Here is a 26,829-nt window from a genome sequence, read left to right as displayed (position 1 = left end):
CAACTTTGGAACGAACCGTTCTAAGATGTCTAGGTAGAATGTTGAAATCACTTCATAACGTTCGTGTAGAAATCACTAGTGAAATAATAAAGAATCACATTGAATAGGAATTTGGAAGGGGGATGAGCATAGATTTCTCTTGTATAAACTTTTGACTCCCTTGATATCACTGAAGAAGAAATGAAGCTTTGAATCTCTTTGAAACTTTTTTCTATATCCGTTCCGGTATTTTCATACAAATCTCTTTTCAAAAGCGCCAGACTCAGTTCACGCTGGGTTTCATCCGTACAGCGTTTTTTTTTTTTTTTTTTTGGCGAACACGAAAGAATTTCAATCAATGTAGGTCAGTTTCTGCGGAAAGTAACATCCTTTATCACCCAACACGGGCCGACATTAGTTTATGAATATTTCAAGAAGTGCATCTTTCGAGTGCTTAGCGGGGTTCTCTGGTGTGCATTTCATTGTATTTTTAATGAGACCTCCGGTGCATTTATGACTCACAACTAGAGAGCTTCTTCACTGTGATTAAAAACTGTGTGCAGACTGAGCACCCTCTTTTCATCCCTGTCTCTTCATAACTTTTCACTCTAATTTATTCATTACTTTTCCCACTACCTTCAAGCTTCTTGAAATTTACAAGAGTGTTGGAATTCTTCCGCCTCCCATGATTTTCAAGAACGTATTTAATTGAATAAATAAATTCAAGTGGTTCACAAATCTTGAAGGCTCACTTGACATTGAAAAATTATCTGTTTATCTTGATCGTCTTCAATTTATTGGAAACTGTGAGCTAACGCAATCACTGGATCTTCGAACTGTCACAATTATTTTCAAACAAACATACCAATCTTATCTTTCCTCTCATATTAATTCATTGAGGACGTATGTTTCCTCAATTTGTTCGAGCTCTGTTTCTTCTTACATCGGACCCATGGTATCCTCAGTTTCTTTCCACATCTGGTGTAAAAGCTGCACTTTTCTGACTTTTTATTTATAAACAGTGTAATAAATGCTAAGATAACTGTAGTCTGGGCTTTGTGGAGACTCACTTATAGGGTCATCCCTTCCTGGAAAGTAAGTAAACTTTGACATTTTTGGTGTGTCAGATGGATCCTAAGCTGAAGCTAGGAATATCTAAACAAAACTTTGAGATATTCACTTGATCTTACATAATATAAAATGTGGTAGACTGTTCAATACGATCACACTATTTCCCCTTCTTTTTGGATCTATCTGTTTGGAAAAATGCAAACTGCATAATCAATTTTTCATTTTTATTTTCCAATATTTCCTCACTCTTATCACAACCTCAAAGTCAAAGACGCATTCGACAGCTCCTATTAATTCATGATAAATAACAATAGCTTAAATACAACAAATAACTGTATATAATCGACTATGTAAATAACAATGATATTTTTTCCAAACATGATTTGCAGTAGCATGCAATTGAGAGTTGAACGTTTCACTTTGGAAACTTCTTATAACGGTCTATTGTACAAATACCTAGCCTTAATTCATGAAATGAATAATATTCCAATATTGTGCACTTATCAGCTCTTGGTTATCCTTCGCTCTTCTATATAAATAATAACTTTATATAATATACATAAACATAACTAAATCATATTTAAGTTACCCAATAAAACATTGAACCCAATTAACCCTATGTTTGAGTTGCACCCCTCTAGAACCCAAATAACAATCCAAATAGAGTCCAAGTAAACACTTTCTATGGCTTAAATTGAAAAACACTACACTATTATTGGTACTGTTCTGTACCTTTTTTCTACTCATGGTGTTAAAGTGCTAAACGAGTCTGAAAGTCCCATCACCCTGGAGAATAATCAACGCCTTGGAGAATAATAATTTTTGTCTCAGGTTGTTCAGTGAGCATAATTCAATAATTATATGTTGGTTTGAATAAAAATGAATAAAACACTCCTATACAGCAGTAGCTTTTACAATTGAGCTCCCACTGTACCATTTAACACAAGATTTTGTCAGAGTATAAATCAGCTTACAGTTCTAGCTTGTACAGTAAGTAAGCTTTTACTGTACCTTACTATTTTATTCAGTATAACTTACTTTCAGACTTGAAATACAATAATTGTATTTCAAGCCTGAAAGTAAGTTATACTTGATGTGCGAGAGAGCACTTGCTGGAGAATAATAATCACCTGGAGTGATTCTGGGTGATTCCCTTTCGCAGCAGTACCCTCAAGATCCAATCCCACACTTCCCGCGGCTATTTTCAAACAATCCTGCTGAATTGTCACTCAGTGCAGTGCAGTAGTTGCACGACAACTCCCTTAGTATCGAGTATCGATTTTTATCGATTATCGATTGAGCCGTCTCGCTAATTCCATCTGCAGCAACACTTTTCACCAGCTGACATAATATTCGAAATGTACCAGCTTTGATGAGAGTGCAGTAATTAATGAAATTGAGTTCTGTTCCCATCAGTAGTAGGTAATTGCATGAACGCATCTATGCGAGAACACCTCCTTATCTTCCTCCTCCTCCTCCACTTCCTCCTCCTCCTCCTCCACTTCCTCCTCCTCTTCCTATTCTTCCTCCTCCTCCTCCTCCTCTTCCTCCTCCTCCTCCTCCTCCACTTACTCCTCCTCTTCCTATTCTTCCTCCTCCTCCTCTTCTTCCTCCTCCTCCTCCTCTTCTCCTCCTCCTCCTCCTTTTCCTCCTCTTCTTTCTTCTATTCCTCCCCCTCCTCTTCCTTCTATTCCTCCTCCACTTCCTCCTCCTCTTCTTCCTCCTCCTCCTCCTCTTCTTCTTCCTTCTCCTCTTCCTTCTATTCCTCCTCCATCACTTCTCCTCATCCTCACCCTTCACTCGCCCCAATTGCATTCCTGCTCAGATGTACTGTGAGATTCACTTGACACTATCAGCATTCCCCTTCAAATGACATACTTGCTTCCAACTCAACCAATGCCGCCAGTTTGAAGTGAATTCCAATTGATCATCATTTCGGTGGCTATTCAACATCACTCAAGTACGTTAATCAGCTGATTCTATTCATGCCGACGTCAACTGCGATAATAATATGCACGCTGTCACAGCCTACTATAGATAGATCTAATATAAGTAAGCCATGACTCAGTAGACTAGAATCATAGAGAAACAATAGCGTAAGTTATGCTATCGTTTCTCTATGCTAGAATCAATGTATGCTCAGTGCATTCTCAAATATCGGGGCACCTAGCTTCGCTCGTTATTTTTATTTATAGATAAACAGAACACAATTCTCTAAAATGATCGTGTTTATAATTCATAGCTGGCTATACGTCATCTTATGAATTTCGGGGATGCGATATTTTGATTTTTCACATACTCACTCGCTCACTCACTTTTTTACTATCCACAGACGACAAAAGTCTCAGCTGTTTCAGCCAAAGATGAATTATCCTTTCAATGTCGTTCAGCGAGTTTTCTCAAGGATGATGACACCTAGTGCAATCGAATTTTTATATCATAAACCTTCTATGTTCCAAATTTCGTGAAAATCGTTAGAGCCGTTTTCGAGATCCGTTGAACATAAATAACCAGATATATAAATAAAGGAATTGCTCGCTTAATATAATAGGAATATCGGGGCACAGAGCTTCGCTCGTTATTTATTTATTGACTTTTGACAAACCGAACACAATTCTTTAAAATGGTTGGGGAAGTACTAACAGGCACAGCCCAAAACTGTTTCTTTTCCGAATTTTGATTTATACACTATAAATAGTCCAGAAAGTAGGTTATGTTCCATACACTTGAATTCAGGTTCAATTTTCTGTTCAAATATTTCAAAAATTTATAATTTAGATTATATACAAATCAAATTGAATGCATAACAAAATAACACTCACTATCACTTGAAATTGTCAAATAATGATCAACTTTGAAAATTATTATATATTCTAGTTTAGGAGGATTATCATGTCATGTCAACAAATCAGATTATGTTGATCAAATTGATTAAATTGATTAATGTAAAAAAAAAACACGATGGAATTGATCAGTGGCTTTGAACGCAACCATTGTCTAGCTAGATAAAATTTCTTGCTGATTGATTATGATTACACAGCTGAAAATAATTCTGTCTCTCTCCCACACAGGCACAAGCATCTTCTGTTATCGAGAGACGATGAAATTATCATCTGTTTTTCAAGGATGAATTATCCTTTAATGTCGTTCAGCGAGTTTTCCAAAGAATGAGACCTAGTGCAATCGAATCTTTGTATCATAAACCTACTATATTCCAAATTTCGTGAAAGTCGTTAGAGCCGTTTTCGAGATCCGTAAAACATAAACAACCAGTTATAAAAATAACCAGATATATAAATACAGAAATTGATCGCTTAATATAATAGGATAGTAGTGGTTTTGCCGTGGACTTATTCTCATGTTGGGACTCGATGCTACAGTAATGATGTTACTTCTCACATGTTGGGCGTCGTGTTGTGATAATCAACTACATTGTTACGCGCCCTCGTTATATATAACTATCAATCATTGTAAGGAAATTTGATGCTAAATTTTCTGCGTTATTTTGATAGTCCGTAATGATAGTAAAATGACAATGATGAATCGTTTTTCAGAAAAGAAAAACATAAACATATTACTCTGCACTTTATTTTCAATATGTGATAGATTATCCTGTATCTCATTCAGTTTCACGTTGCTGAGAATTCATAATCTGGTAGTAATATTGTCAGTTAGTGACAATAATTTCTGTGTAAGAGAAAATTGAATAAACTTTGTCTAATGGAGCTCAAAGTCCAAGTCTGCTATAACTGTACCTGTTCGTGGGCTCGAATCCCGCCAACCACATGGCTGTTTGATCAAAATTACTATTCACAAGCTGAAATCCATGTGAGCTTCATCTCGCAAAAATAAATTAATCTCCTCATTCTAGTAAGTGGTAATTCATCCCCTTAGAGTAAGTACTATTCCGTCAATCATATTTTTGATAGGTGCAGATCAAAGGGTGATTATAGCTGTTGGTGGAAATCAATAGATTTTCGATTATTTCATAAGATAAAGTTGTGATTTTCAAGTTTCTATCTGAATTGTGTCCCCGACTATTGTACATGCACCAAAATTGTATGAGTCTCCAATACAGTGAAAGTTTCAAATCGGATATAATTTGGAAAAAGCATACTTTTTCAAAGATGAAACGACAAGTTGAAAGAATGTACTATATTGGTAATGTACTGTAATGTCCAATTGTGTCCAAGAGTGTACAGTCCAAGAATGTACTGTATTGGACATTACAGTACATTATCAATACAGTACATTCTTTCAACTTGTCGTTTCATTTTTGAAAAAGTAAACTTTTTCCAAATTATATCCGAATTTGAAACTTTCGCTTCGTAAATTCTTACGACGGTTTCAATATTCTATATTCTAGTCTAGGTACTATTTTCGAAAGGAATACTTCATTTTCATTTTGAAGTACATTGTCCTAAGACATAAACGCTAGTATTTTCTTCAGTTAATTAATAATTTGAAGCGGGCTCTAATTAGATAAGTATAAATTACAGTCAATTCAGTGTCAAACGTGATAATGAGCCGCGAATCACTTGTTTCTAGCATTTAGTCGTGTTTCAAGAGGCAGCTTTAATTTGGTGATAAGATTATCTGTCTATTCAGAGACAACGGCCTTATTCAGGGCAGTCTTGAGAAAAGTCAGTCTGTTCCTAGTTCGGTTAGAAAATTCAGTCACTTTCTTACTTGCACACTTTTCTAGTTTTATCGTCTCTTTTCTTTATAATTATCAGTTAATCTGTTTCAAACTTGCGCGTTTTTGTGTTCTTGCCGTTGTGGAGTGCTCTTGATCGGCTTGTCTTTCGAGAGATGTCACACAGTGCGCTACAATGAGACTTCCATTGAGAAACTTCAGATGTGATTTCTCGAAAGATTCAATATTTTAAAGACGTGTAACCAATCAGTTTCTTAAAGATATTTCTTTAACAAGTTGTGAAAGTAAAAACTGAACCTGCGAGGCAGATTGGTGATTTTTTCGCTCGTTTTAGAAGGTCATGCCAAGTCTGTAAAAATGTTGAGGTAAGCCATTCGATTTTGAAAACCACTTTTGTACGTATTGGCTAATTTTTCATCCATGTGCCAACGTTCCAAGTTCAACGGTTTCTGTTATGACGCGGAATCTTTATTTTTAAACGCCTTACTGCTCTCGTCGGCCAGTAATTAGAACGTGTTGCTATTTCAAGTTCTGGTACTGGTTTACGATTTTCAGTGTGGAATCTATCAGTAGGGAAATTGTGATGTTTCTTGATTAATGGGAAAGGCTAGGTGAAGGGTAAACAGGAATGAAATAATTTATCATTAAAATAGGTCAGTCATGTAAAAAAATTAGGATTGCAATGAAGGGATCTTCATAAAGCAGAGCATTATGAAAATTAGAAGACTATTCCTATAGTGAGATCCATTTCAAACTGTCAGCATTCTTCATAAATATCATCAATGATGACAGTACGTAGGGATGCCCACCCCCCAAGACAGTGGATGCACCCCCCTAAATTAAAAAAAAAATCAGCTCCTACGCTTCCATAAATTGAGAGCACAGAAAAAGCTTGTCAGTAGTCAACAATAACACAATTTTATAAGTAAATGATTTCATCATTGGTTATTTTTGAAATATGAATAAATTATTCGTAATGTATTACTTTCAAGTAATTAATTTTGAAAGACAGTTTTAATCAATTAAATATTCAGGTATCTTGGCAAATTCTAGAACATTTTCCTATCACCAATGTTTTTTCTAATATTTTTTATTGCATTTTTCCTTTTTCCATATTAAATATTGGTAGAGGAATGCGTTTGGTCTCGGTATGTATTGGACACAATATGTTTTGTGTAAATACGCCACGCTACCAATCAATCACTTTTCTTTCTTGTTTACTTTCGATCAGACTGACGATCGTAAACTCTAGTGCTTATGAAGTATATCCTGAAATCTATCAAAATATTACTGTCTCAAAGGTTTTTATCCTTATTATTATTTATTATTCTATCACTCATCAATCATCCTAATGTCAGAAAAGAGAGATATCTTCCATTATATATTTAGGTAATTAATGTTCATGTAGGAAATTCATATTATAACATTCGGTATACATTCCGGACATGTTTTTAAATGATGCATTGTAAATTCATGTAAGCAGTAATATAAAGTTTATTCAGAAGTGTCTTTTTTCACCTTAAATAAATGTAATATTAATTATTAAAACAAAACAATGTTTTGCTAAGAGTCTCAGTGGACATTGTTCCAAACGGTTATTCTTTCAATTTAACTTATACATTCCATACCACATAGCGTGCTACAATATTTCTTTTAGCAAGGTCTAGTTCGTACACATAATATGAGAAGATAGTATTGTGTTCTTGATTAAATTTCAAATATGTTCTGCTAAATCATTTTATCCTCAATTCATATGGTGTCAATCATTCTTCCATTAGACGATGAAACAGATCTCAATTTAATAGATTTCCCTTATTATCGAAGCTTCCATTCTCAACCAGCATTAATGGTGTATCGATCATTCTAATTCTTCCTGTCTATCGGTTTCTTCATGTTATATGCTGATAGAGCTTTTCATTTTATCGAGTGGCAAAATTTTGTATAGATGATTCAACCGATAGCACCATGAACGATTGGGCGTATAATCCATAAATGGCTTATCACCTTCCCTTTTTGCTGGGTTTTCTGCCAGTTTTCATCTTCTCATCAATCACATGGCTTGGTATACTACTTATGGCTCGTGTGCTACTTTAGCACACATCACATCGATGATCCATCATTGGTTTCCCTTGTTGAGTGCTTCACTTGTTGGTTTTCAGCGACTTATTTATAAGACCCTCCTACGATTTATAAGACTCACCTACTATTCTTTGAGAAGCCTCTGATGAAATAGGGCGATTTTATGATTTGAAATCAAGTTTTAAAAGCATTATCGACGTCAATTCTTCCATTACGTTGTATAATAAGGAGAGCATGGAATCCCTGAAATGCTTATTCCATGGTAGTACTCTATTTATTCAATAAATTGTTACATTACTTCATATTTGAGTATAAATAAAATTATCCATTTCACTGACGACTTGTCATTTACAAAATCTAGTCATAGGAGGTATTTCTTGAGTTGTGTACTGTTTTTGTTATCTGTATTATTTCTTCCATTTGTATTTATAAAAATTTTATTGCAAAGGAGATATATTTAGGGAAACCCGTTGCCTCCATTGTGAATAAAATAAATCGAATAAACACTCCTAATTTTTCTAGTAGAGCCTGTGAGTTTCTGTTAAATTAAAGTGATCCTGTTCAATGCATTTCTGAAACAGATCAAACTTTGATGAAATATTAAATGAGTTTGAAGGTATCAGATAATGTACTGTTTATCAATCGTGGGAAAACGGAGTTGAAAAATACGAGATAAAAATACAGAATTGAAAAATTAATTTTGTATTGTGGGTAGTTACATGTTGATAGAAAATGAAACATTATTTCCAACCTCTACTTTAAATATAGGTTATAGGTGATCCAATATTCACCCTAGACCTATAGAGTAATTCTATTAGTGCTCTATAGTAATAGAAATGTTGGTGATCCCTTAAGTAATAGCGCTTTCGTATCTAACACTTCTAGTTCACAATTCATACGGTAGCACTTCTTCATATCGAACACTAAGCTAGTTCCCCTTCTCTTAGTAAGAATAATCGATAAGGCTTTCAGACACTCTCACACTCGTCTCACCAACTCTTTCTTCCATTTTTCTCTTTCTCTCCCTCATTCTTTGCTTAATTTCCCACCTCACTCATCTATTCTTTCCCTTTTTCTTCGTGAAGTTTTTATTCTCGTCTTTTTTTCAATTGTCCACCTCTCATTTGAAAGGCTGTCTCACTTCAAATGCATTCATCTCTCTCTGGCACCCCTTTCCTTTAATTTCTTTCTTCGTTGTGAGTAAACATTTTCTAAGGCGTTGTAAATGAGTTGGATGAGCGCCATTTGGTCTCGAATACTTTCAAGTACAAGCAAAACGCGGACTTAATACTTGGCCAAATGCTCTGTCCTTGTCAACCATACTTTGCCAAATGCTTCTCTGTCCTTGTCAGCCATTCTTCTTCCTATATTTGCAATCACAATGCGCATTTGGAAATTCATCGATTAGAACACGACTCTGGTATCATTTCTGGCTTTCGTTAACTTAGTGTGCTCTCCCACGGTCTTCTCAGACGTCAGCCTTTTATTATTCTTGGCTGAAGAATCGGCATAGACAACCAGAATATGGCAATTATTTTTGGTTTATAATGTCCATAATGCTCATGACTAGTAATACCTCTATCTTCCAATCTGAAGAATCGCATATGTATTCCTTTCATTGGCTGTCTTTAAATACTTCTTAACCGTGGAATAACTTTCCATAGAATGCTTGCATATGACACTCAGAGTCTGAGAAATTATTATCACGTCTGTATCTCGTTTGGTTGATCGGATTTTGATTGATTGTCTTTGAAATTTGCGTCTCCCAGATTCAAATTCAATTCTTACAAAGTACATTGGGCAATATTACTATGATCGTATTCTTAGCAAAATGTCATTTAGAAAAGATAACATAGATAATATTATAAAATATAGTAAAAGGTAATGTCTCACTATATTACAAGAACCAACACACAAGTATAATTATTCAAAACGATATTGTTATAAATAGGATGGAGATCATATAAAGTATTACATGCCTCCCGTTCATCAATATACTCAATAAAATAAGATTATTTCATATAGTTATTGGTAATTGGTTAAGGAAGATATTATATTATTACTATAGGAAACAAAATTTCCAGTATCTTCGAATTAGCTGCTATTCTCATGAATACTTGAGTTCATAAGTATTATTGCCTTGAATATATATAAGTACGATTATCTTAAAGCTGAATTGGAATATTGAATGATTTGTTTATCGTATTAATAGCAAGGTTCGTATTCAGGTCAAAAACAAAGTTATTTCAACATCTTGTGTATAATATAAGATGTATCTTCAATGATTTTCACATTGTTTTGGCAAACACAAGCCTACCGATTCAGTGGAAAAATACAAACACCAGTATAATCGGGCTTCATTTGTAAAAAAATATGAATCAGAAATTGAACCAGAAATTTAGAATGTCAGTTGATTTTCCCTGAGTGCGGTGACCCGCAATTTGGCCCCTTTCCACATATTATACTGTATTTATGAATGTTATAAGTGTGCACTTGCACACTTATGAGCTACATTTGCAATAGCAACTTCTCATCCTGTAATCACAGGTGTAATTCTGCAAACATTTTGAACTGGAGTCAAAAAGTATTTTTGAAGCGATACTTTACGATCTGGAATCTCATCTCAATCATTATTTTATGCAGCAACATTCCGATGAAGTTTCAAAAGTATTTTTGAAGGAGTGCTTCTTATCTCGAAAATAAACCCACGTATTTTGATGTTTCTACGTCATTAGCTTTCACTGGCTTGCACAGACACGTTTTTCGAAGCTGAAAGTGTATCAAATTGAGAGTTTTGGGACCGTTTAACCTGTTGTAGGAGGAGTTTGGGGAAGCGTATGAAAAAGGGAAGAATTTGGCGGGGCTTATTCGAGCCTTGACTTTGAATGTTTGTCCTCAAGTGTAGCAGGGTAGGGGGGAGTATCAGTGAGTGGGTGGGGGGAGTAGGGTTGGTACACTTTTGAGATGCGTCTAGTCTGGTTCAGTGCAGTGCAGCGAGCGCGCTTCAACTGCTAACATATGATTAGAGGAGACATCGTTTGCTCGGAAAGCTCTTCGGACGTTACGTTTTTTCGTGCGCTTACAACTTCGTGCAGAATTCAAGAATAGCTGGTTGAATTTGTCCTGTGTTGTGTGCTCCCTGTCTTTCATCTCACCAACGGTTTTTTTTATTTAACTTCGAAATCGAGTTTGGGTTGATCCTCTTTTTCTTTATTCAGGACTGAATACTTTTTGCTCTAAACTATACCATTTTCTACAAGCCTCTCAAGCTAATTGCACGGTTCTTTACTTTCTTCAGTTTTGTCAAGATGTGTTAATTAAATTTGGTTATTGAAGTGATTTATTGATTGGAACTGTGAAATGTTCATATTCAATGGATGGGAAGTAAGTGTTTGTTTTCTTTCTTGTTTGCTTGCTATATAAAAATCATCAATTTTATCAAAGCTAATCACTTTTGGGATATGAAAATTAACAAGAATTTTTATTAATTAAAAGAAACATTTAAAAATTTAAGTCGATTATAAACAATCTAAGACTTGAGCCACTTCTGAATAGCTCATGTATGATCAAATATAATATTTATTTTGTTTAAGTAGGTACGTACCATGAATAATAGAAATATTAAATCCAATAATAAACAAGCTAAAGTCATCGATTATCAAACGAAATAATTCAATTGCCTTTTTCCGTAGTATAATATCAACTCCATTACAAATTATGAAATCCATGAGCCTCGTCCCTACGAGTAGCCTATTCTTTAGATTAATTTTATATTAATAAAATATTATAAATTTCCTGTTATCGGTACAAAAAGGTTTAGGTAATTATTTCAGCAGCGTGGTTAATAACTAATTGACTCTAGTGATAGAATATGAAAAAGTGTAAAGTGTAAAGGGTAAAGTGTGAAGTTTTTAGCTCAAAAATTTAGACTTTTTAAATCCGGTTAAGTTACTGTTCTAGATTTTTTGATTCTAGACTCTAATAGTATCTATTTGATTCAAAATTTGCTTGTTCATCTGAGTATTGAATAGTGTAAATTGTTTTTAAAAAAGTGAAAGTGACATAACCAACATTTTGATTTGGACAGTATAGTATAAATTGGAAATGGGACAGTTTTGGGCATGAGCCTGTTGTGCCTTTCCTCATGTCAGGTACTTATACACAATGTGATAAATAAATAAATATATTTTACAGGATAGTATCAATTTAATAAACAATGTAAATACAGTTATATCATATCTCAGAAAACCACTGTAATTATCACCTGGGGCGACCTTGTTAGTATTGTATTTCTCCAGTTTGTATACGTTTTATCAGGGAACGTGTTTGTAAAGCTCATGTTATTTCTATTGGATTAGATAGCAAGTAGGTATGACAAATGAGTTGATTGAATAACATTTCACTCACTTTATCTGATATTGGCGAATATAAGCTAAATATTTCTCTCCATTATTTAGATTTATTTGAAAGATTTACATTATGAAATCTCCGTTAGCTATCACTTTTATCACTTTTCACAGTACTGCGCTATAACTCGTTGAGGAAGGACGTATAAAAGAACTTTCTTTTTACCTTCCATCAACGATATATGGTTATTTTTCCTTTCCTTATGACTTACAGCATCAAGTTCTTGGCATCTACTCTTTTCAAACTTAAAAAGAAAGCTCAAAAGACAGTTGAAAAATTTGAGTTATATCGTATTCACAGATGAACTGTAGGTCCTTCTCTATTCTTTAAAGTTCTATGAATTTCATGAATCAAATATTTATACAATGAAGAACTATTGTACCTACTGTTATTTGTTGAATAATTGAAAAATCAAATCATTCTCATCATCAATGATATTTTCCTCATTTTATCTAATGCTATAGCTTCAACTGTAATATTGTTGAATTTTCACTTGAATTCTGAATTCACTACAAGTTCTGTATGTGCAAAATACTGATTGAATGTGGCCTGCTTGAGATTTAATAGCTCTCGTAAAACTTTGATTATTTGAAGGCAACGTCTCTTGAACTTGCTTCAATTGGAACTGTCTACTCGATTTATTGAGGTCGTCTAAAATTTCTTCTTGAATTTTCGCTCAAACGTGATGCACGGTTTTATCATTGAAGCTGCTGGTGAATGAAATAGAGATTTCTTTGTGAATCCAGAATTTGAAAATGGTTACTCCTTATCATATAAATTAATTATTTTCCCCAGTCTGGTAGTTAGCACTTTTTATATCGATTCTCTATTCCATCATATATTTTTCCGTCACACATAAAACTATATTATACACATTTATCTTTGGTTTTACTGAGATTGGATTGAATTGTTTTACTTTAATTATTTGATCATCATCGAATTATTGATGAAAAATGTTTTTTTACTATCCAATACGGGCTTCTGTGTATGATGTTTTAATAAAGAGATACTAATAATTTATCAATAATCATTATTCAATTTGCTTCAAGCATATTATTTGAATTATCTTGGACAATATAGTTCACCTTTCTAACTTGAAAACCATGAACTATTCTACTTCACCCTCAAAATCAACCACCGTTACTGCAATAATTCAGAAACCATCAACTGTTGATGTAACCTTTGATGGATGGGAATATTTTTATATGTGCCATTTTTATTATACTTGCATCAAGATTTTATAAGTTTATTCATTTATTCATGGAGACACCAGGTAAAAACTCATTTTGCCTCCTTCACACAATAATACAATAACTTTCAACATAATACAATTAAAAAAAAGAAGAATTAAAAACTTATGTAATTATAACATTTTGAAAATGGTTACTCCTTATCATATAAATTAATTATTTTCCCCAGTCTGGTAGTTAGCACTTTTTATATCGATTCTCTATTCCATCATATATTTTTCCGTCACACATAAAACTATATTATACACATTTATCTTTGGTTTTACTGAGATTGGATTGAATTGTTTTACTTTAATTATTTGATCATCATCGAATTATTGATGAAAAATGTTTTTTTACTATCCAATACGGGCTTCTGTGTATGATGTTTTAATAAAGAGATACTAATAATTTATCAATAATCATTATTCAATTTGCTTCAAGCATATTATTTGAATTATCTTGGACAATATAGTTCACCTTTCTAACTTGAAAACCATGAACTATTCTACTTCACCCTCAAAATCAACCACCGTTACTGCAATAATTCAGAAACCATCAACTGTTGATGTAACCTTTGATGGATGGGAATATTTTTATATGTGCCATTTTTATTATACTTGCATCAAGATTTTATAAGTTTATTCATTTATTCATGGAGACACCAGGTAAAAGCTCATTTTGCCTCCTTCACACAATAATACAATAACTTTCAACATAATACAATTTAAAAAAAAAGAAGAATTAAAAACTTATGTAATTATAACATTTTAAAAATGAAATACTGTAATATGAAAAATAAAAGAAATATACAGTCGTATATAGAATAATAAAAATACAGTAACTGAATAAAATTCAATATGAAAAATTCACATTAATATCTTAGTAAAGTATAATCATTACTAGTATATACACAAGAGAAAAGAATATCTGTGTAATGTACTAAAACTAGCCACTACCACTACCACTATGGTAGGTATAAGAACTTATACTGGCGGGGTTCCTTGTATTTCACATTAAAAAACATAAATTTATCATTAAAATTGTATTTCATTATTCATAGACAGAAATTGTTTGAAACAGAACAACCACTCTTGGTACGCGCATAGATTTGGCAGTGTCAAGATCTCTTTTTCATCCGAAGTGAAATAACTCGGCCAACAAATACAAACAGTTGTTCTATGAACTCTTTCAAATCCACACACCATTCTACTGTAGTAGAGGAGTGTACATCACTACTACTGTAGTGTACATCACTACTACTGTAGTGTACATCACTACTACTGTAGTGTACATCACTACTACTGTAGTGTACATCACTACTACTGTAGTGTACATCAATACTACTGTAGTGTACATCACTACTACTGTAGTGTACATCACTACTACTGTAGTGTACATCACTACTACTGTAGTGTACATCACTACTACTGTAGTGTACATCACTACTACTGTAGTGTACATCACTACTACTGTAGTGTACATCACTACTACTGTAGTGTACATCACTACTAATGTAGTGTACATCACTACTACTGTAGTGTACATCACTACTACTGTAGTGTACATCACTACAACTGTAGTGTACATCACTACAACTGTAGTGTACATCACTACTACTGTAGTGTACATCACTACTACTGTAGTTTACATCACTACTACTGTAGATTACATCACTACTACTGTAGTGTACATCACTACTACTGTAGTGTACATCACTACTACTGTAGTATACATCACTACTACTGTAGTGTACATCACTACTACTGTAGTGTACATCACGGTATTTAGATGAAAATGGTAGTGGTCATGAAATGTGTGCGCAGTGGCCAGCCAGCTAGATTGCGTCATCGCCACCAACTGAGGTTTTTGACACCTACTGACAATTTATGAAACTTATTTGTTGAAAACAGATGATTGGATATAAAATGACGTCAGCTACACCGGAAATTTAGCACAAACATGCGCGTGACACCTACCGTCTTCTTCTATATACCGTGGTGTACATCACTACTACTGTAGTGTACATCACTACTACTGTAGTGTACATCACTACTACTGTAGTGTACATCACTACTACTGTAGTGTACATCACTACTACTGTAGTGTACATCACTACTACTGTAGTGTACATCACTATTACTGTAGTGTACATCACTTCAGGTAGTCAACTAATCTTTCGTTCTGAGTACTCTTGTTGTTTTTGAGAGGAGTTGGTGAGCAGTTGCGGTAAACAGATGAAATTGGTGAACAGTTTGTAAATATTTCAATTAAAATTTTAATTCTAATAACTTGTACTTGAAATTTCAGCTAGAAAGATTGAATATCTTGAAAAAGATGCCCTTGAATAATGAACTTACAAACCTCTATATTGTTACCCGAATAATTTCAGGTATATTATCTGTTATTTTTAGAATCATGCTCCAACAGTAGTAAATATTGAACATACCAGAAATTCTATGAATGAATTGAGGAGACTTTCAATTAACTAGTTTTTATAGTACAGTTCTAAATTTTCTCCGTATCATCGATATGAGCAGGCCTACCCCAAAAAATCGAGACTTGACTACTTTCATCATTGCTATTATTATGTAATAATTGTTTTTATGAACAGACAATACAAATTTTCTAAAATTATTTCTAAAAGTCACTTCTAGCTCTGATTTGGGTTAATTGAGACATTACAATAACAATTAAAGATCAATCATAACCATGAAATAATAAATGCCATTGAAAGTTCATCAACTAGTTTATTTATCGTTGAGAGTTCAACATTTTCGATTGAATAAGTCAAGGAGCGTTTTTATTGAAATAAATTTGATATGGATCCACCTACATCGATAAACTATTTCCTAGCTGAACTGAAAGGTCAAACAATTCCTTATCTCAAGCACGTTCATCACACTGCGTTGTCTAGTGGTAAATTATATGAAATATTATTTTCTCACGGATTATTGTGTACAATGAATTGTTGATGATTCTATGAATTGTTGGAGGACAATAAACTTTCTATTTACTCAATTAAATGAGTTTTACACAATGTATCAACGTATCCCATGGAGCCACACATATTGAACCCATCAATAATTGGTATCAACTTTTTTACACTCCAAAAGCTTGTGTTAATTTTATAGGAGATTGGCCGCTGTAAAACAGACTTCAGTCAAAGGTCCAGGCTCAAAGTACAAACTATTATTTCGACAGCAAAAGATTTTCACAAAGACTTTGTTTGACTACTGAAATAATTAGATAGTACTGTATAGCCTATAATATTTAGACTCCAGTGTAATAAAGCCTATATGGATATAAATTCAGCCTATAATAGATGAATAAAATGAACTTACGTTTGATGTTAGTATATGTAGATAAATATTAGAAAAAGAGACGAATTATTTGATGAACACTCAGGAAACATAAGATTTGGTAAAATGTAGGGTGAAAGGCTTCCCTTCTAGTCGAGCATATAAATGAAACAAATCTCCAATGAAATTCTGTGTTTTAATTGAAGCCTCTAAAAATGGTGAATAGATAGAAATATTGTTGAAAAACAGATCTCTGAAAAATTGTCTGTGTAATTGACCTGTATAATTTTCATAAGATCACTTTTTATGGATTATATAGTATATTAGATAAAACAATAATGTACATCAATATCTAGTCTTGTTTTCGTATTGGATATCTGAAAAACGTTCAACTAATGAAATGTATCACATTATCGGTAATTTCAATTAGTCGTTTATGGAAGAGAGTACTGCAGAATGAAATTAATTTAGCAGAATGATCTAGTTTGATGCACTCCTGCACTTGCCGTGACAGCTTCAATTAGAGTGTTGGAATGTGATCAAATAAATTTCATGAATAACTGGCACGTGCTTAGAAAGAATGATGGAGTCATTAATGAAAATAGTGGGGAAGAGGTTAATACACAGATTCTTTGGTTTTGATCGAGTCAGAAGTTGAGATCAGTTTCAGAATTGCCAATCAAGATTTTCTGTAAAATCCCAAAAAATTATGTTGCAGGAAGAAAGCAATTTAGTAGAATAATAATGGTTGAAGTAGATCAGTAGATGAATTAACATTCAGCTCAATTGCATAGACTATCAAACGTAGAGTATTCAGAGAGTACAGATATGACATTCTTTACTCTCTGAGAACATGTAGAACAATAATTATTATCATATTTCAAATTTGGAAAACTCATTCTACTGATTATCTTACTATATGAGTACATCAATCAGTCAAGTAGAATGTATGAATCAATTAATTTCATTTCATTTCATATGCATACTCCGCTTGTTAATTAATGAGAACATTTTCTCAAACTGGTCCAGTAATAACCTCATCTATCTGCCTAACTTACGTCAATAAATTATAAGGCAAAGAATTCCTGTATTTCTGGTTGTTGGTTGGATAATTTACAGTACAATCAACGGTGAAAATGATATCTTTTATTTCATAAATTATTGGAAGATTCTGGAAACATTATTGATTGCTGATTTCCCCCCCCCCAAGTACAGTAAGCTGTTTTATAAAGCATGAAATGAATATTTTTCATATTGCAAAGAAATGTAGAAAATATTTTGTATATGAATGTTGAAAGTTTGAAATTGTTGAGTCTTACAACAGTATATTGAAAAAGTTGAAAAACTTCATTCCCCATCAGTCAGATGGATTTGGAAGGTGTACATTTTAACGTACATTAAAATGAATCATACTTTTCATTGCATTTATCAGGATGGTTCCAATCACTGATTAAAATATACTCATTCCTAAAAATGGTATTTTTTCTGATAACGTAAATAAATAAAAGTGGTACTGAACTACTATGTACAAATGTACAATGGAAATAAATGAACTGTCTGGAAATCCACCTGAGACAATAATAATTGTGATAAATCCATCCAATTTATTACTGAGTTTTCCAGAACCGAGATTTCCAATTAGAAAATGACAAACATGGCTCTCTTAGAAAATGTCGCACTTAATCATTGTTATTTGTGTTTTCCTGTCAGGTGCATTCATATTCCGCACTTGTGCCAAACATTTTTGGCTCCTATAATCTACATATTGTCATCAGACATCCACCCACACACATGTTCACACTACTTGCTGTTTCATTCTTCATTTTTTGTTCAAATTTGAAACAATCATATTTTATAAATCTCCCTTTATTACACCGAGAATGATCAATTTAATAACACATTATGATTTGTTCGAATATTTAATTGAATCTTACTTTATTTGTCTAAATTTTCATCCCTGAATTTTTGCTGTGATTAATTTTTCAAGTGCAGATCATGATTGATTCTTCTGTTTTTAAATTTCTTCATTGTCTGGATTTATCCCTTATACATAACACACATTCTTAAATAGGATATATTACACATATTTTACACACATAGACACATTGAAATAAAAACTAATTGTAAGATAGGAAATATGAATTATTGGCTGTTTGTATTCATTTTAATTGGTTTCAATGGACATAGATATAACAACAGACATTCCAAAAATATTTAATTATCTCAAAAACACAAATTAGAATTATAAATAAAACAAATACAAATTATAATTCCATTTTCAAAATAATGGCAACTGGAAACCCTGTTTATAATGATACACCAACTATTCTGTGCAATGATATCATAACTCATACTGAACTCTTTCTCCTAGTTAAACGAGTGGTTTCATAAGAATTAGAAAGTTTGGATTTACAGGCTGCTATGTAAATTAATAATGAGAATCTAATATACACTTTCAAACCATTGAGCTTTCATGTGTTGTTATGTCATCCACTGACAAAATACAGTAGTTCCAAAATTTATATTTCCAAGATAATGGAAGTACAGTATAATTTTTCTGAAGAGTGTATAGTACAGAGCTCTCTTTCCAACGTGCAGCTGTGAAATATTAATTCTCAATCAACTTGAGTGGTGTGAAGTTTTTGCTTCATATATCATATATCAGTTCATGCTTTATTTCACAAACAGCGCTGGATTCTGTGTTCTAGTGTGTAGATTAGCGATGTACTCCAACATTCTCCAGTAAAGTAAAGTAACTGTTGACTGATGGTATCACAGCCCTGCTGAGTTGAATAATTTTACTCCATTAAAAGAGTGACACTATTTACAAAATTGAATTGGAGCGCTATTTCAGTAAATTGAATTCTTGAGTTGAGTAGGATTCAAGTTTGTCTCTATATTGCAATGTTTTGTGTACTAACAATTGATTGAATAATGTATCCAAGTATCTCCAGTATATATAGATTGGCTGATGTCTCATCACTTGAATCAGTACCATTGTCATTTGAAATTAAGTTCCTGTTATGTCAACTTGAATCGTGTTTTGTGGGGATGATTGTTTTGTTGGAGTGTGGAATTATCATCAACTGGAGTCATCCTACGGTTCTACATCATGAATATCAATTGCACAGTATTCGTTTAATGACAGTTGCAATTGATGTAGATTGTGGAGAATTTCCTGGAATTGAGTTGTATTCTGTGCAAACTGGAGTTGTCTACTACAGAAATGATTAAAATTGATGGTGAATCTTGAGAAAGTTGGAACAAAAGTTGAAATTTGTGTAGGTGGATTGAATGGCAGGCTAATTTTCCACTTGGTCGTACAATGTCTAATTAGCTGATGAAAGGAACGCCGCCACTGACTTCAACAGCTATAGGAAGCGCTGACTCCAATTGTGGCAGGTCAAGGCTGCACCAATTGACTGCCAATTGTCAGCACAGTAGTTGAACAACCTAATTAATCTTAGTTGGTTTAATAACACCTCCATATTTGTGGTGAGGATCACTGCTCTTTTATTTAATTAATTTTATACTACGTTTGCTTTAGCTGAGCCCACATGAGCTCTAGCTTTAGCTTATCAAGCCCGAGTCACACTTGTCATGCAGCGTTCTGATCCTGCTCATGTCCTTGAGGGATGGTGGTGGGACAGATCACATGTGTGGCATGCACTATTCCAGGCCTTTGTCATTTGTGATCGGAGTGAGATCGGAACGTTGCATGATAAGTGTAGCCCCGGCTTTATGCGTGGGTGATGAGAAGCATGATGCTAGGTAAATTAACTGAAGCAATAACTCTCTGTGAGGATGCCAGTTTTAATTTTGGGGAACAAGGCAGTTCAGTGGGTATCCACTCTCCTATCATTGTAGATCTTTGAAGAGGCAGTTCTGTCGGTATACATTTTCCTATCATTGTAGATCTTTGAAGAGGCAGTTCTGTGGGTATCCACTTACATTGTAGATCTTTGAAGAGGCAGTTCAGTGGGTATCCATTTTCCTATCATTGTATATCGTTGACTAGGCAGCTTTATATGTATTTTGATGTGAACTATCAATAAAGTAATAGTGCATTTCAGTAGGTATTATTCTCGCGGCCCATTCTCATTTTATCATCCCTCATCTCATTAGCCAAGCCCAAGTAATAATTTGAGTTATTGTTTCAAGTAATGACTACCTTAGTTAACTGCATTTGATTTCCTAAAATAACTATTTATGCATTCAATCAGCAATATGAACAATACGGTATTCAAGTAATTTGTTTCTCAATTTAGACCTTTACTGTAAGCATTATAATTAATAATAGAAGTCATAGAATTCTTTCAATGACAATATTCGTATTTATTCAACATCAATAAATTTTTCATCAACAGCCCATTTCAAGTATACGGTACCAATAAATGACTACTGTACTAAACATATTATTTTTTATGTGTTTCTCTTACATCTGTATACTTAAGTAGTTGCAACAATTATTTATTATCTGTTTACAGGTTCACAGGTATTTTTAAATTGTTTCGCAACGTTTGCCGAATCATTTTAGAATAGCATTTTACGTCATTGTGCCATTTGTTGATAAGCGGCCAAAAAAATCTGGCTACAGTCTTTTGCTCGATGTATTGATAAGATAGTGAACAGAGTTTTATTTGATAGTACTGGTATTTGCAAAGTGTGGAACTATTCAACTCCTTTATAAGTGCAAACAAATAGTAATAATCCAATGTTTGAATAAAGAATGTATAATGTTTTAGAAACTCCCGCAGTTAAATAATTAAGCTACTTTTTACAAAATAATATAATTTTCTATTAAAAGTAAGCAGTAATCTTAGTGTAAACGTTGAAGACAAATAATTTTATCTATAGTTCATTTTTTTAATAATGTGTTGTGTTGCCAGCTCACATAAATAGAAACTCTATTTAAGGCTACTTCTGTTTGAATAAAAATGAAAATAGAATCTTGTACTCATTTGTATTGTGGCTGCTTGATTCCAATATAAAAATAATAATTGTTGAAGTTTTAATGGCTAAAGAAATCTTGGTCATAAAAGTTTCCAGCAGCTTTATATAAGAATAAATGAATTGGGTTGTGTTCAGCTTCTTATTAAGTTAATTTGAAAGTTTTCTTAAAATGAAGACTTGGTTTTTATGTTACATATATTTTGTTCTAAACTTGATGTGAATTTTATTTTAAATCATTGCCTTCATTTTTAGGGCAATAGCTCTGAAAAGTAAAAGTTACCGTAATGAGTTAATTAAAAAAAAATCATGTTGAAGCTATTCATAAGAACTTGCGTATGCTTAGGCACAGAGTAGAGAAGCACTACTGGTATGTTTATTCCGTGGCTTAGGTATGAAATAACCCAATCAATTCATTCCATTCTGTAAAGTAATTTTGTATTTGATGGAGCTTATATTCAATCAATACATGCATTATCTAGAGATAAACTATGAAATCAACCTTAAATAAATCTTTATAAAATTAATTGAATTTCAAATAAAGTAAACAATTTTAAGCTCTAAAATTAAGTTTGGATAAATAATCAACACTAAAGTTACAGTAACCTGATTCTCATGATAATTGACAAATCTGCCTTCCCTAGGCATCTAGTGAACTATAAGCCGTTTCTGAACCAATTTTAAATTCTTAAATGTTGTTACTTAGAACGTTAACAGTTCCTTATTATCATCAATAGCGTTATAAGGTAGCAATGGAAACTGAATGGTATGAATACTTTGCAATTTTCAAACCTCTTTCAAATTAAAATTCACTCATTCATTGTTTTTGACAGCTCATAGATTAGCCGAGACGTTACTTGTGATTGTCAATTAGTTGGCCTTCAAGTCAATTGACTTTTTCTTCAAGTGCAAAGAGGCACGTTTTTGAGTAGTACTACTTCATGATTTGGCTTTAATGAATTGACAAGAAGTACAGTATGTAGTAATTAGAAAAGATAAACTTTTCGTCTCTAGAGTAATGGTATTAGTGTTCGTATCTTGTGAGTATCAGAACTCATATCAATCAATCAATCAATGTATTTATCTTCGATTGCTTTTGCTACAGGAACTATTTTAATTGGATACAATTCTCTAGTTATTGTTCTTAACGTATAAATCTAATTACACACATCAATTCAAGAGTTTTCAAGTACCTATTTCTCTTCCAGTACGATATCTGGAACTTCCAATCTTATGAATTAAATTTACAGGCACTTTCTCAATTTTATCCACTCGCATGCTATGTAAATTCTTCATTATCCCCTTATTCAGCTCTTATTTATTCGGTGTTTATTCAAATGCAAACTTCAAGTATTTTTCTGTATTATGTATGTAGCTCTTCATTAGTCTTAGTAATTCTCAGAATCTGTATTATGACATCCAAATTTTTCTATATTACTGAATATTACATTAGAAACTACAAGAATCATCAATTTAGAAAAACCAAAGTCAAGAAACTTTCCATTGGAAGAAAATGGTTGTGGAGCTGTGGATTTTTAAACTAGTTTCTTACTAATGTCTCATCTCTTGAGAGCTCTACCAGAAGTTTCCAGAAAATGCAAAGCTCAAAAACTAACGGGTTTTGAACGTTCTCCATACTTTAATGCTTTGTATTACCACATCACAATGTGTATTGGACTTGGCGGTTCGAATATTGGTTATCTTCGAACAATATATAGTTATGACAATTGCAAAACCAAAAGCGCTTTTCTATATTACCGTACTCGTGAAAGCCTTCCTTGTAAATTGCAACTGATCCATTAATCTGCTGAACTACTGATTTATCTTGCTGAATCCTTTCCCGAACTCTTTATAAAATAATATGAGATGATATATCATTCAATACAGCAAATTCTGCAACAAACAGTTTGAATGTCAGAGAAAATATAAAAAACTCATACACAAATTTTATTTTTCAACACAGCACATTCTGCAACATACAGTTTGAACGTCAAAGATAATATAAAAAAACGCACATACAAATTTTATTGAACACAGCAATAATCACACATGAAAGACAGTTGAAAAATTACTAGTAATTGCTCATCTACTCCCTTCACAAGTGCAGATGTTTATTTATTTCACTTTTTCACTTTATAACTGATTATGTCTAATTGAGTTTGTTGTTTGTTTTAGACTGGAGGTTGGCGCTAGAGAGCAGCAGACCAGCATTGAGCAGCTTGACAACGCATGGCATTGCAGCTCTCGTCAGCCGCAGAAGCAGCAGCAGCAGCAGTAGCAGCATTGGCAGCTCTAGTCTCAGCCAGCGATCGTGACCCGCCGACAGGCCGCATGACGCCTTCTACACGCCTCAGCGATCTGCAGCTGCGTTTCACACGAGATCTGCCCGAATGGAGACGGACCAAGCATCACTACCTCTGTCAACGGACACAGTTACCTTACAGAACAATAAACGCTTTGAAACCGACGATCATGACGACGAAAGTGTACCGCTCAGTGGTGTGTGTGGTGACAATGTAAGTGGTGAGTCGCGTGTGTGTCGCTCGCCAGTCGCTGCGATCCGCGCCGCCGAGCGACCCAAGAATGTGCGCATCTCTTCGTCCGCTTCCAGCCTTATACTTTCCTCGCGTCGCGGATCCATCGTTTCGCCTACGATCGGCGAGTCTAAACTAACAGGTAAACTAGAATCAACATTTCTTCCTCTATATTTATCTGTCACACAAAACTGCAACAAAGGAGCAAAGGATGCGCTTCTGCAGCATATGACCAGTCAAAGTTATGTAGAGACTAACATTACTGATATAGCCTACATCTGTAGTGAGATTCACGTTTTAAAGTCAGAGGACTACCGAGTTGCCTATTCTCTGTTACTAACGCCTTATATTAGATAGCTGTCATTTAACTTATTCCGGTATATCTGATGTAGTCTAATATTAATTTCTGATTCTTCAAGAATAGAGCTAGAAGGGCATGAATTGTGGGGCCCTTCAATGTACTACATAATGATTCGTGGTGATCGTTGAACTCGTACTTAACCTACGATGGCCACGGATGATTTGCATGCTATTTCAACGAGAGTTTTATCCAGTTGACAGTTCAAAATTAATTTATATTGTATTTTATTGAATAACTATTTACCACTTAACCTAAAGCATTTTAAAATGTACTTTAATGTTTCATTTGGGTGGGCACGGCCCACTTTGCCCTTATGGAAGCGCCGCCTCTGGATTCTTGTGAATGATGATTGAATCCATTTCGAATATAGTATCAAGAATCAAATCAAGACTCAATATATTATTCGTCAAGAAAATATAATCCTCATGATTCAATATCAAAATTTCATATTTTAGATAAAATATTTCGGTAGTTCATTATGTTTCTTCATAGTCAACAAACAGTTTGGTAACAGTGCAGAGGTATAAAATGATAGAGCTATCTGTTTTGCCATCTAATGACAGACATGGATAGCAAACCCTTGTTAATCAGGTGCTGACTTCCAATGTGAATCTCACTATATCAGGTTGCATCATACACTAACAACGATTCAAATCATACATAAAAATGTCTGTAATCAGAATTCATTACAAAGAAATCCGATAGATAACATAACTGTTGATTTGTCGGTTTGCCACATATCAGTATCAGTGTACGTGTCTGGTACAGTGGCAATATTATTCCCATGAGTTTCAGTGGATTTATTCCCACTCAGCCCGGCTTAGCGAGTATGAATAGTCCCATTGCAACTCGGCGGAATAATATTTTCACTGTACCGGATACTTACAGTGACACTGATTTGTGAGAATCCGCCTTGAAAGAAAAAAGCTTCTACATTTAAAATTATTATTCTTTTAATTCGTGTGTTTTCTGTGATGAATTAATCAACAATTTTGCTAAAGTATGATTTAAAGAAAAAAATCAAGTAGGTCTACATATTTCATATTTTTCAGGAAGACTTCCTGAAAAATATCTCTCTGTTCATTGTTCTCTGGACAAAGATCTCTTTGTTCATAGTTGTTGCGTTCACGTTCATTTGTCGTACGTCAATTAAATGGAAAAAATAGGAATCGTTCAAAATAAGCAAAACAGAATGAACGAAATTAACCATAGGTACACAAATAGAAATAATCCATTATAAAATAACATTATATTAGAGGGAGTGATATACGATATTAAATTAGTGAGTACGAAGAGATTTGCGGTTTTGAATATTCCTGATTTGACTAATAAATTGACTAAAAAGACAAGTTGTATGAAAATGCATCCACTGTTTGAGTACAGCCAAACAGTAAAACGAAAGTCTTTTCGAAGAATAATAAAAAATACAAACTTTGACAAAATTGATAGGCAATGTCTTACAGAAAACATAAACATGTAAAAAACGTAGAAGCCTATTAGCCAACTGCAAACATCAAACAATTTCAATGCCGATATATGCTACTACTGTATTACATTCTTTTGTTTCTTTATTTTAAATATATTTTTGCCAGTTACACTATACATGGATCAAAGTTTCTTGGAATGCATAATAATCCCTAATAGTTTTCTTGAAATTTAAGAAATAACATGGGAAAAACTTTAACATGGGGAATACTTGATTATTTGTAAATGAGGTCAACATGACTCTAAAAATCAATTCAAGAGATTCATCTTTGTTGTAAAATGTTGATGAATGAACGTTGAATAGATCTGTTTTTGTCATTGAATTGGACAACTTCAGTACCTACCGTACATGATACTGGGAGATGAGTGTTGAAAGAGGTAGATCAGATAGGATGATATTTACTTTTTAATCCATCATTAAATAAATGAAAATATCCAGTGAACTAGCTGGCTCAGGTCTATTTAAATGACATGTATCGTGCTAAGTGATGATTGATTGGTACTCAAGTCAACATCTTGAATAAATAATGTAAAAAGAAACGAATACTAATCTTTATAAAATTGAAATCGTGTACTATAAGTTATTAGATGGATAACGTTTATTTCGTAGAATTCATACCCGTCATAGAAAGTTACTGTATTCGATAAATAGTTGGATGAATATTTTAACAAGATGATAAGGATTCGTGTGAATAAATAAAACATTGAAATGATTATCAAACATATAAAGCAAAATCCTGATATTAAGTTTTATTTTTAAAATTTTTAAATTCTA

At 33.3% G+C, this 26,829-nt stretch overlaps 1 protein-coding gene across 3 annotated transcripts in view; it reads left to right on the top strand.

Moving 5' to 3' along the window:
- LOC111047355 overlaps positions 1-26,829 on the top strand; it is a 69,355-nt gene that overhangs the window by 10,090 nt on the left and 32,436 nt on the right. The window contains exons 1-2 of one of the 3 annotated variants that reach the window (XM_039434616.1): positions 5,718-6,072; positions 23,850-24,350. In XM_039434616.1, coding sequence (XP_039290550.1) covers positions 24,065-24,350 — 286 coding nt within the window. In that variant the 5' untranslated portion in view covers positions 5,718-6,072; positions 23,850-24,064. Of the gene's footprint in view, positions 1-5,717; positions 6,073-10,763; positions 11,171-23,849; positions 24,351-26,829 lie in introns of those variants that run through there. The other 2 variants (XM_039434618.1, XM_039434617.1) reach the window with 2 other exon arrangements.

Source organism: Nilaparvata lugens, chromosome 8 (assembly GCF_014356525.2).
Source record: "Nilaparvata lugens isolate BPH chromosome 8, ASM1435652v1, whole genome shotgun sequence".
Taxonomy (NCBI): Eukaryota; Metazoa; Arthropoda; class Insecta; order Hemiptera; family Delphacidae; genus Nilaparvata; species Nilaparvata lugens.
This window is presented reverse-complemented; position numbering and strand designations above follow the sequence as displayed.